General features: G+C 43.9%; 1 protein-coding gene across 14 annotated transcripts in view; it reads left to right on the forward strand.

The window, feature by feature from the left end:
* Positions 1–12,994, forward strand: part of NUSAP1 (nucleolar and spindle associated protein 1) — a 47,270-nt gene that overhangs the window by 811 nt on the left and 33,465 nt on the right. For all 14 annotated transcript variants that reach the window (XM_024232255.3, XM_024232261.3, XM_054532602.2 and 11 more), the window contains exon 2: positions 8,793–8,861. In XM_024232255.3, coding sequence (XP_024088023.2) covers positions 8,793–8,861 — 69 coding nt within the window. The remainder of the gene's footprint in view (positions 1–8,792; positions 8,862–12,994) is intronic.

Here is a 12,994-nt window from a genome sequence, read left to right on the forward strand (position 1 = left end):
TGTTTGGAGAGTTGGCCCGGCACTGTGGCTCACGCCTGTAATCCCAGCACTTTGGGAGGCCGAGGCAGGCGGATCACCTGAGGTCAGGAGTTCGAGACCAGCCTGGCCATTAAAAAATTAGCCGGGAGTGGTGGCATACGCCTGTGATCCCAGCTTTTTGCCTGTGATCCCAGCTACTTGGGAGGCTGAGGCAGGAGAATCGCTTGAACCTGGGAAGCCGAGGTGGCAGTGAGCCAAGATCGCACCACTGCACTCCAACTTCGGTGACAGAGCGAGACTCAGTCTCAAACAAAACAAAAACAAACAAAAAAAACAAGATGTTAGGAGAAGATTTGGGGATTTAATGTAGGATAGTGGTTTTATATATTTTGTTAATAGTTGAGACTTCCCACGTAATACTGCTGTATACTCTGGAGGTTTCTCCTGCAGGCTGTGATACTGACAGTGAATAAATGCCTAAATCAATCGTCACAAATTTTTTTTTTATTTGTTTGTTTGTTTTTTCTTTGAGACGGAGTCTCGCTCTGTCGCCCAGGCTGGAGTGCAGTGGCGCGATCTCGGCTCACCGCAACCTCCGCCTCCTGGGTTCAAGCGATTCTCCTGCCTCAGCCTCCTGAGTAGCTGGGATTACAGGCGCATGTCACCACGCCTGGCTAATTTTTGTATTTTTAGTAGAGATGGGGTTTCACCATGTTGGTCAGGGTGGTCTCGAACTCCTGACTTCGTGATTTGCCCTCCTCAGCCCCCAAAGTGCTGGGATTACAGGCGTGAGCCATCGCGCCTGGCCTAAATTGTTTAAACAAAATAATCAGGGCCTAAGTGCCTGTTGGGGCTGAATGACCAAAGGGTTTTCCTTGGGGATATTTCTGGGCTGTAGTGGTTAGTGGCTCCCCTATACTTCGTAAACAATGCCTTAATATCTCAGCCTAAATTCCTTAGGCTTTTTTGCTGCCTAGCTAGAATCTTTTATCCAAGGCTGCATCCCTGAACACTTGGCACTTTTATCTATCTTTGTCCCATTGCTCATTTTGACCCTCTGGCCCCAGATCACCTTCTTTCTCCTTTATCGGCCTGGGTGTGTGTGGGGGGGGGGGGGGTGTGTGTGTGTGTGTGGGGGGGGGTGTGTGTGTGTGTGTGTGTGTGTGTGTGTGTGTGTGTGTGTGTGTGTGGTGTGTGTGTGTGTGTGTGTGTGTGTGTGTGTGTGTGTGTGTGTATTTTTAGTAGAGATAGGGTTTCGCCATCTTGCCCAGGCTGGTCTTGAACTCCTGGGCTCAAGCGATCCTCTGGCCACGGCCTCCCAAAGTCCTGGGATTACAGGCGTGACCCGCCACGCCTGGCCCATATCAAGTATTTATATGTGAATCAAGTATTTATAGGTGAAATGTTATGATACCTGTAAAATTTGCTGTAAAATACTCAAAGAAAAAGAGAGGGAAACTAGATGAAGTAAGAACAGAAGAATGTTAATAATTACTGAAACTGGAGATAGGTACATGGGGGGATTGCACTATTAGCTCTACTTTTTTAGGTTTGAAATTTTCCATAATAAGATGTTTTAAATTATTAACTTGGTACAACCCAAGAGCTCATTAAGTCAATTGCCTTTTGAAATTTTAGTACCTAGCAAAAAAATTAATAAATTGCTCTGAGAAATTACCAAGATTTGATTAAAATGAAACACTACAATTTAAATAAATTTTACTAGCATTATGCTAGTAAATAAACTAGTATATTTATGCTAATAAAATTTATTTGTAATTTATACTAGTATATACTATATTTAGTATATTATTACTAGTATAAATATATAATATATATACTAGTATATATAAATATACTAAATACACTATAAAATATACTAAATATATAAATATACTATATATAAATATACTATATTAATATACTATATATACTAGATAAATATAGTATACTATAAATATACTATATAAATATACTAAAGTTATGTATTTAGTATATTAGTATATATAGTATATTTAGTGTATAGATATACTATATACTAAATATACTATATATACTAATATATATACTAAATATATTTAATATACTAAATATACTAAATATATTAAACTATAAATAAATATAAATATACTATAATATACTAAATATTATATACTAAATATACTATATTTATAATATACTAAATATACTATATATAAATATACTAAATATAGTATGTTTAGTATAAATATACTAAATATAGTATGTTTAGTATAAATATTATACTAGTACATATATAGTATGTTTAGTATAAATATTATACTAGTATAAATATAAATATACTAAATATACTATATTTTTATGTATACTAGTATATTTGTACTAGTAAAATTTATTTAAATTGTAATGTTTCATTTTAATCAAATCTTGATAATTTTACTGGTATGATATTATTAAAAATAAATTTATGGCCGGGCATGTGGCTTGTGCCTGTAATCCCAGCATTTGGGAGGCCAAGGCAGGTGTATCACCTGAGGTCAGGAGTTTGAGACCAGACTGGCCAGCATGGCAAAACCCCATCTCTACTAAAAATACAAAATTTAGCCAGGCGTGGTGGGGGGCACCTGTAATCCCAGCTACTGGGGAGGCTGAGGCAGGAGAATTGCTTGAACCCAGGGAGGCAGACGCTGCAGTGAGCCAAGATCACGCCATTGCACTCCAGCCTGGTCAACAAGAGCGAAACTCCGTCTAAAAATAATAATAATAATAATAATAATAAATAAATATATAGGAGATAATATTAGCTCTTTTGAGAGACTTCTCTTAATGGTATAGCAATTTGAAGGAGCCAGTTATTAATGTTAGTGTGGCAACTGGTCCTTTTGTCACTCGTGCCCTCACTTCGTTTCTTGTGAACTTAAATTACAAACACTGGCACTGTTTCCACTTCCTTGCACCTCCCTATACTCACCTGGCAAAACCCAAGCCTGATTAAACCCAGCTATGTGCTTAATCTTTGCCTATACCTCTGCAGCTAACTCTAGTTGGAGAAAACACCTAACTTTGTTGAGTGAACTTATTTTAAATATGCAACTCTAAACCTTAATATGGGCATTTGATCTTCCTCCTTTTTTTTTTTTGAGATAAGGTCTCGCTCTGTTGCCCGGGCTGCAGTGGCACAATCAGGCCTCACTGCAGCCTCAACCTCTCAGGCTCAAGGCATCCTCCCACCTCAGCCTCCCAAGTAGCTGGGATTACAGGCACGTGCCACCACACCTGGCCCATTTTCTTCTTAGTCATGAACTTTCCTACTTTTGAGGATAATTATTTTTATCATCTTGACTCAACTTGGCTCGCTTCCCTCCCTTGATGACTTTACCTCATAGGTCATAGGAAAATAGATGCAATCAACAGAAAACTGCCTCATTGTTCAACCACCAAATCCCCCCCTTTTTTTTCTTTTCTTTTTTTTTTGAGACAGGGTCTTGCTCTGTCAGCCAGCCTGGAGTTCTCTGGAGTGCAGTGGCATAATCAGGGCTCACTGCAGCCTCAAGCAGTCCTCCCACCTCAGCCCCGTGAGTAGCTAGGACTACAGGCATGACCACCCTGCCTGGCCAGTGTTTTTTTGAATTTTAGTAGAGATGAGGTCTGACTATGTTGCCCTGTCTGGTCTCCAACTCCTGAGTTTCAGCTGTCCTCACGCCTTGGCCTCCCAAAGTGCTGGGATTACAGGCGTGAGCCCCTAGGCTTGGCCCCACCACCAAACCTTTTAGCCACCCTGCATCTGCATCTGCATACTCTGCTTCTTTGCCTGTCTAAGGGCAACCTTTCCATTTATGCTGAAGATCCTGGGCCCTCTTGCTTCCCCTAGGACTACATTCCTACAATTAGAGCCTCTCTCCTGCATTAATTTCTCCACTCTGCTAGCTTATTTGCCATAAGGCATGCAATCATGTTTTACTATCACCCATCTTTTAAAAAAATAAAAAAGCCAAAATCCTCTCCTGATCCCATGTCCTCATTCCATCTACTGCCCTATTTCTCTGTTCTTTTCTACTGAAATTGCTTTATTAAGGTCACCATCTTACAAAGCTTGTGTTCCCTCTCTCCCCTCACCTGTGCCTATCAGTAGCATTTGGCATGATTGAACATTCCCCTCTGCTCCAGCCACTTTCTGTTCTAGGCTTTGATATTTCACTCTGTCCTGCCTTACTAGCACTTCTTTCTAGTCTCCTTGGTTGGTTCTTCATCTGCCAGATCTCTAAATGTGGAGTGCCCCCAGGGCTCTCTTCCTGGCTCTCTTTTCTCTAACTGTGCTCTATCCCTCGGTGATCTTATCCACCCTATTTTTTTTCTTTTCTTTTTTTTGAGTCGCAGTCTTGCTCTGTCACCCAGGCTGGAGTGCAGTGGCGCAATCTCGGCTCACTGCAATCCCCCACTTCCCAGGTTCAAGTGATTCTCCTGCCTCAGCTACCCGAGTTCCTGGGATTACAGGTGACTGCCACCACGCCCAGCTAATTTTTTTGTATTTTTAGTAGAGACAGGATTTCACCATGTTGGCCAGGCTGGTTTCAAACTCCTGACCTCAACTGATCCACCTGCCTTGGCCTCCCAAAGTGCTGGGTTTACAGGCATAAGCCACTGCGTCCGGCCCATTCCCATAAGTTAAAATTTACCCAAAAGCTAATGTCTCCCAAACCCACATCTCCAATAGGACCTCTCTCTCCCCTAGAATGCTGACTTGTGTATTTAAGTGCATTTTCAACAACACGGTCAGGTCCAAGCATTGACAGTCTCTTCCCCATCTCAGTACATGGTTCAGGCCCAGTTTGGATCACCCTGGATTCCTGTCTTCTTCACCCACAGCCATCCATCCTTGTCAGCACCTCCTCCTAAATAGACCTGAAATCTGACCTCTGGGCACCATCTCCAACGCTGCAAACCTGTGCCACAGCACTCTCATCTCTTGACCACTGCCTCAGTCTCCCTACTGGGCTTCCTGCCTCAACTCTTACCTCACAATAGTGTTCTCTTGGTAGTTGGAGTGATATTTGAAACTTAGGGAAAAGAAAAAAAAGAGAGAGACCAGGCACAGTGGCTCATGCCTGTAATCCCAGCACTTTGAGAGGCCGTGGTGGGTGGATCACTTGAGGCCAGGAGTTCGAGACCTGCTTGGCCAGCATGGCAAAACCTCGTCTCTACTAAAAAAAAAAAAAAAAAATACAAAAATTAGCCAGGTGTGGTGGCATGTGCCTATAATCCCAACTACTCGGGAGAATGAGGCATGAAAATCCCTTGAACCTGAGAGGTGGAAGCTGCAGTGAGCCAAGATCACGGCACTGCACTCCACCCTGGGCGACAGAGCAAGACTCTGTCTCCAAAAAAAAAGAAACTTAGAACATGTCTTTTTCTGCTCAGTGCCCTCCAATGACTTCCCTCACATCTGAAATAAAATCTAAACTCTTTCCAGTGTAATGAGAGAAACTTAGTTTGACCCTGATTTGGAGGGAAATTTTTTAAAAAAGAAAATAGCTAAAATTAGAGAGAAGGAAATTTCATTATGGGCCACATATTAGGTGATATTAGGAAATTATTGCTTTTCCTGAGTACACTAATGCATTAGAGGTCATGTGGGAAAATCTCTTCTTATTTTTAGGAGATGTGGCTGATATATTTAGTGGTAAAGAATCATGATGTCTGGAACTTATTTTCAAATTCTTTCACAAGAAGTATATATTAATATAGAGAAACCAAATATGAGACAGTGCAAATGACTGTTGAATCTTCGTGGGAAATATGAGTGTTTATTACACTACTTCGACTTTTCTTTTCTTTTTTTTTTTTTTTTTTGAGATGGAGTTTCGCTCTTGTTGCCCAGGCTGGAGTGCAGTGGCATGATCTCAGCTCACTGCAACCTCCACCTCCTGGATTCAAGCAATTCTCCTGTCTTAGCCTCCCAAGTAGTTGGGATTACAGGCATGCACCACCACGCCCAGCTAATTTTGTATTTTCAGTAGAGACAGGGTTTCTCCATATTGTTCAGGCTGGTCTGGAACTCCTGAACTCAGGTGATCTGACTGCCTCAGGCCTCCCAAAGTGCTGGGATTACAGGCGTGAGCCACCGCACCCATCCTACTTTGACTTTTCTATAGGCCTGACTTTTTTTCTAATAACAATTTAGGGGAAGAAATTAATTTTTTTTTTTTTGAGACGGAGTTTCGCTCTTGTCACCCAGGCTGGAGTGCAATGGTGCGATTCCGGCTCACTGCAACCTCCACCTCCCGGGTTCAAGCGATTCTCCCGCCTCAGCCTCCTGAGTAGCTCAGACTACAGGTGCCCACCACCACGCCCAGCTAATCTTTGTATTTTTTTGCAGAGACGGGGTTTCACCCTGTTGGCCAGGCTGGTCTTGAACTCCTAACTTTGGGTGATCTGCCTGCCTCGGCCTCCCAAAGTGCTAGGATTACAGGCATTAGTCACTGCACCTGGCCGAAATTCATAATTTTTGCTGTGACCTTTACCTCTCTACTTGACCCAGCCTTTGGTCGCATCTCTGATCTCGCTGCACTCCATACACCTCAGTGTTCACCATACTCCTACCATAAGGGCAGTTTCTGTCTTTCAACTCATGGGTCCATCTCAGGGCTCCTGTTCTTGGTGCTCACTCTGCTTGGAGCACTCTTTACCTGCTGTCTCTTTCCTCATTCACATCTCAGTTCAAGCTGCCACCTCAGAGAGGCCTTTCCCAGCCATCCTAATTCAGGTAGCATCCCCACCCCACCCCAGTTACCCACTTTTATTTTTGCATCATAATACCTGATGTCATATCTTTCATTTCTAGCTTTCTTGGGTAACAGACTGTTTCACCTCTGCTAGAAGACCCTGGAGGGCAATCACCTTGTCTGTTTAATTCATCACTCTCTAGTGTCTGGAACAGTGCCCAGCACAATAAATGCTTGTTGAAGGAATGCATGAATATATGCTGATAACTAACATCTGCACCTTCAGCACAACTATTGCACACCACCTCATATCATTCAACCTCCTCACTGGGTTCTGCCACAGGTGCCTCGCTTCATGCATTTTTGTATGTTTGGTGAGATTTTGAAGGTATTTTAAGAGAGTATTAGAAAAATCAAGAATGCCTGAATTCTGCCCTGCCAATCATCCCCTTCCCAGAGAAAACCCCAAGGGTGGTTCAAGGAACAAGTAGAAAATAACGTACCACTTTATTACTAGCTGAAATGGTGCCTGATATCTTGATGTAGAACATTCTGGTAAAGTGGATTGGAGACTGTGGCTTAGGCTTGCACCACAAGCAAAAGCTTGAGCACAAACCAAATTTCAGGATCTCTGCCATTCTCTACTGGACACATGGCCCATGATAAAAGGCGTGAGAAGAATAGAGCCAAGCCTGGTGGCTGGGCCCACCTTGAGAAGGATGGCTGTGGCCCTCAACTGCATGGCTGGGTGGAAGAGGAAGAAAAAGAGAACCCAACCAAAAAACTTGACTTTTTTTTTTTTTTAAACGGAGTCTTGCTCTATTGCCCAGACTAGAGTGCAGTGGCATCATCTCCTCGGCTCACTGCAACCTTCGCCTCCTGGGTTCAAGCAATTCTCCTGCCTCGGCCTACCAAGTAGCTGGGACTACAGGCACACACCACCATGCCCGGCTAATTTTTGTATTTTTGTTAGAGACGGGGTTTCACCATGTTGGCCAGGCTGGTCTAAAACCCCTGACCTCATGATCCACCTGCCTCGGCCTCCCAAAGTGCTGGAATTACAGGCATGAGCCACCCCGCTCGACCAAACTTGACTTTTAAAGCACAGGAAAATGTTACCAATCAAATTAACATTCTTCTTTCAGGAAAGAACAAGAAGGAAGGTTTTCCTAGGCTGGGAAGAGAAGCTCAGTGTTCCCTTCCCCCCGCAGAGACCTATAACTATCCCCCTAAGACCCCATCACCTTTTGCATTCCTCATCTTAGGGACCGCACCACACTTCACCAGCTGTGCAAGCCAGAAACCTTGGCATAACAAAGTTTCCCTCTTCCTCAACTCTCATGTTCACACTGATTTCACTTCCTAAGAAGGTTTTGACTTCATCCATACTGCCTTAGCCCCGCTCTAGTTCAGGCCACAGCATCTCTGGCTCATCCCCATCAAATGCATCTTGCACATTGTGCAGGTAGTGTACTCATTCTGAGTAATGCAAAATTGGTCACCCACTGCCTTGCTGCAAACTCTTCAGAGACTGCCCTTTTCTCTGAGAGTAAAGTTCATACCCTTTAAAGGCTTACAAGGCCTGGTAACATCAGGGCCGTGCTCACTTTCCCAACATTGTCTCCTACTATCTCCTACAACAGCTCCATGTTCCAGCCACACTGAACTTAAGTTCTGCAAACTCCACCCTCATTGTTGCCTTGCTGTGCCATTCCTCTACCTGTTTCTCTATGTCCTCTCCTTTTCATCCTTCAGATCTCAGCAATTAGAGACATCACACCTTTATCTGAGAACTGCCCTGTGCAGATACTTGCTGAAGTCTAACCTAGCAGTCCCAACTTTGATGGCCACGCCTACCTATGTTCTCATGACAGCCTGAGCCTCCTAGCGTGGGCATTTACCCCACTGTATTGCAGTTGCCTCTTTCCTTGTCTAACTTTCCCACTCAGATGTGAAATTCCTTAGAGCAGAGACCCATTCTTTGTAAGTAATGGTTCTAGTCCTATGGTCTGACCAGAGTACATTTAATGAATACAAGAACAGCAAAAAATGTTCAACGTATCTTCCTTGTTTATTTGACTTTTGGCTCTAATAATAAGGTCTCTCTTGCAGGCAGACAAGTTGTTAAAAGCCTTGAAAGGCCACATTAAACATGAGGCAAGAAAAGGAAATGATAATCAGGTGAGTAATGTTTTTCATGTTTACCTGTTAGCTAGCAAAACAATCATATTTGGTTAATGGGCAGTTAACACACAACTAGTGATGATTTAAGACATGCCGTTGGCCAGGTGTGGTGGCTCACGCCTATACTCCTAGCACTTTGCTAGGCAGAGGCAGGCGGATCACTTGAGTCCAGGAGTTCGAGACCAGCCTGGCCAACACGGTGAAACCCCGTCTCTACTAAAAATACAAAAATTAGCCATACGTGGTGGCAGGAGCCTGTAATCCCAGCTACTCAGGAGGCTGAGACAGGGAGAATTGCTTGAACCCAGGAGGTGGAGGTTGCAGTCAGCCAGGATCGCACCACTGTATTCCAGCCTGGGTGACAGAGCAAGACTCCATTCTAAAAAAAAAAGATATGCTGTTTATATTAAAAAAGAGATCATTATTGGTAATAGTGCCAAGGACTGAATCCTTTCAGATTAACTGCTGTTGTGAATGGTGAAACTGTTTTGCGCCAAGTAATCTGTTGAATAACATGTTTTTACACAAATACAAAGGCTGAGTACTAGTTGCCAAATACTACGAGAGATGGCATGATTTGAGTAGAGAGGGAACAGGATTTGAAATCAGAAACACCTCGGTCAAGTACGAGCTCTCATTTATTTCTCTGCAACATTAGAAAACTCAAACTCTTCTTCTTTAAAATGGAAGTAATATCTGTTCTGCTGAACTGAGTGTTGTGAGCATCACATGAAGTAGGTGATCACATTGTGAAAGTGACTTGTAAGCTATAAAACACTGCTGATGGCTGATGGGAGTTTTCATGGCCGCTTCAGACCCACATCAAAGTTTTTTGATAAGGCATGACTCCTAAATGGATGAATGAGTGCTCCATTAGAGCCAAGATTCTTTTATTCTTTTTGTTGTTGTAGTTGTTGAGACAGAATCTTGTTGTCATCCAGGCTGGAGTGCAGTGGCGTGTTCTCAGCTCACTGCAACCACCATCTCCTGGGGTCAAGCAATTCTCCTGCCTCAGCCTCCTGAGTAGCTGGGATTACAGGCATGTACCACCACACCCGGCTAATTTTGTATTTTTAGTAGAGACAGGGTTTCTTCATGTTGGTCAGGCTGGTCTCAAACTCCCGACCTCGGGTGATCCCCCCACCTCAGCCTCCCAAAGTGCTGGGATTACAGGGGTGAGCCACCGTGTCCGGCCCATTTTTTTGTATTTTTAGTAGAGATGGGGTTTCACCATGTTGGCCAGGCTAGTCTCGAACTCCTGACCTCAGCTGATCTACCTGCCTCAGCCTCCCAAAGTGCTGGGATTACAGGTGTGAGCCACCACACCTGGCGTCAAATTTATTTTTTATTCCAGGCTTTAATTAACTGAAAATAGACAAGAACTATTTTTGAATTCTAGCTTTAAAAGTTTCTATATCAATGAATTTCTTTTTTATGGTTAAGGATACATGATTGTAGTGCCATTTGAAATTAAAATTATAGGCCAGGCGCAGTGGCTTACACCTGTAATCCCGGTACTTTGGTAAGCTGAGGCGGGTGGATCACTTGAGGTCAGGAGTTTGAGACCAGCCTGGCCAACATGGTGAAACCCCATCTCTACTAAAATACAAAAATTAGCTGGGTGTGGTGATGCACACCTGTAGTCCCAGCTACTCAGGAGGGTGAGGCAGGAGAATCACTTGAATCCGTGAGGTGAGCAGAGATCAAACCATTGCACTCCACCCTGGGAAACAGAATGAGACTCCATCTCAAAAAAAAAGAAACAACAACAAAAAATTGTCTCTTTATATTCCAGCAACATGTGTAACTCAAAGGTACTGCTTCTAGGTTGGTGCAAATGTAATTGTGGTTTTTGCCATTACTTTAAAAAATGACAAAAACCAGGCCAGGCGCAGTGGCTCACACCTGTAATCCCAGCACTTTGGGAGGCTGAGGCGGGTGGATCATGAGGTCAAGAGATCGAGACCATCCTGGCTAACAAGGTGAAACCCCGTCTCTACTAAAAATACAAAAAATTAACCAGGTGTGGTGGCGGGCTCCTGTTGTCCCAGCTACTTGGGAGGCTGAGGCAGGAGAATGGCGTGAACCCGGGAGGAGGAGCTTGCAGTGAGCCGAGTTCGTGCCACTGCACTCTAGCCTGGGTGACAAAGCGAGACTCCGTCTCAAAAAAAATGACAAAAACCAGGCCGGGCATGGTGGTTCACGTCTGTAATACCAGCACTTCGGAAGGCCAAGGCGGGTGGATCACCTGAGGTCAGGAGTTCAAGACCAGCCTGGCTAACATGGCAAAACACTGTCTCTACTAAAAATACAAAAATTAGCCGAGCATGGATGCACGCAGCTGTACTCCCAGCTACTCGAGAGGATGAGGCAGGAGAATTATTTGAACCTGGGATTCAGATGTTGCAGTGAGCCAAGATTACGCCACTGCATTCCAGCCTAGGCAACAGAATGAGACTCCGTCTCCAAAAAAAAGAAAAAAAAGCACCACACTTACTTTCGCACCAACCTAATACATGCAAACAGTTTCTCTTACTTTTTTTTGAGACAGGGTCTCACTCTAACCCAGGCTGGAGTACAGTGGTGCAATCAGGGCTCACTGCAGCCTGGACCTCCCAGGCTCAAGCGATCCTCTTGCCTCACTCCCCTGAGTAGCTGGGACTACAGCCGTGTATCACCATTCCTGGCTATTTTTTGTATTTTTAGTAGAGACGGGGTTTCACAATATTGCCCGGGCTGGTCTCAAACTCCTGGGCTCAAGTAGTTTGCCTGCCTCTGCCTCCCAAAGTGCTGGGATTACAGACGCTCTGCCAGTTTCTCCTCTTTTACTTTCTTCTCCATGACTATCAGGGAGTTGGAAAGTGGGATCCAGATGACATTTTTCTATTCTCATGTAAAAACCCCTGCTCCTTTTTTAGCTCATCTTGAAAAGGCCAAAGATAAAGGAAAAAAAAATCTCTGCTCCTTTGAAATTTATACCTATTTTTTTCTTTTTTTTTTTTCTGAGTTTCACTCTTGCCGCCCAGGCTGGAGTGCAATGACACGATCTCGGCTCACCGCAACCTCCACCTCCTGAGTTAAAGTGATTCTCCTGCCTCAGCCTCCTGAGTAGCTGGGATTACAGGCATGCACCACCACACCCAGATAATTGTGTATTTTTAGTAGAGACGGGGTTTCACCATGTTTGTCAGGCTGGTCTCAAACTCCCAACCTCAGGTGCCTCCCAAAGTGCTGGGATTCCAGGGGTGAGCCACCGCGTATGCTTACCTATTTTAATCTCCCATCTGCTGAGCTCCTAGTTACTCTCTAGTGTTCTCTGTCTCATTGTCATCATTTCCTCATGTCCTCATCTTATTTTGGACAAGTTCAAAGGTCCATCTGGATGTCTCTTCTTACTACTGTGGCCTCCTTGTCCCTTAATGCTAGTGATCTTTGTTTTTGCTCTTGATCAACCATCTACTTCTCTGGGCATATCCTGGACCTTACATCACTTGGAACTATTCTGCTTCTGTAATATTTCACCTCTGGTTAAGGCCTTTTTTTTTTTTTTTTTGAGATGGAGTCTTGCCCTGAGTAACTAGGATTGCAGATGCACACCACCATGCCCAGCTAATGTTTGTGTTTTTAGTAGAGTGGAGGTTTTACCATGTTGGCCAGGCTGGTCTTGAACTCCTGACCTCAAGTGATGTGCCCACCTTGGCCTCCCAAAGTGCTGGGATTATAGGCGTGAGCCACCACACCCAGCCAGTCCTTCTATTCTTTAAGCTTTATTCTTTCATTCCCAACAGACATATTTTAAATTTTTTAATATTTTTTTTTCTTAACTAATTATTTTTGAGATGGGGTCTCACTCTGTCACCCAGGCTGGAGTGCAGTGGCATAATCATGGCTTGCTTCAGGCTTGACTTCAAGCAGTCCTCCCACTTCAGCCTCATAAGTAGCTGGAACTGCAGGCACACTCACTACACCTTGTTACTTTTTTAAAAATTTTTTTGTAGAGACTGGGGTCTCATTATGTTGCCTAGGCTGGGGAACTTTTTAAAAATACTGATGGCTGGGTGCGGTGGCTCACGCCTGTAATCCCAGCACTTTGGGAGGCCGAGGCGGGTGGATCACGAGGTCAAGAGATC

The sequence above is a fragment of the Pongo abelii genome, chromosome 16 (assembly GCF_028885655.2).
Source record: "Pongo abelii isolate AG06213 chromosome 16, NHGRI_mPonAbe1-v2.0_pri, whole genome shotgun sequence".
Taxonomy (NCBI): Eukaryota; Metazoa; Chordata; class Mammalia; order Primates; family Hominidae; genus Pongo; species Pongo abelii.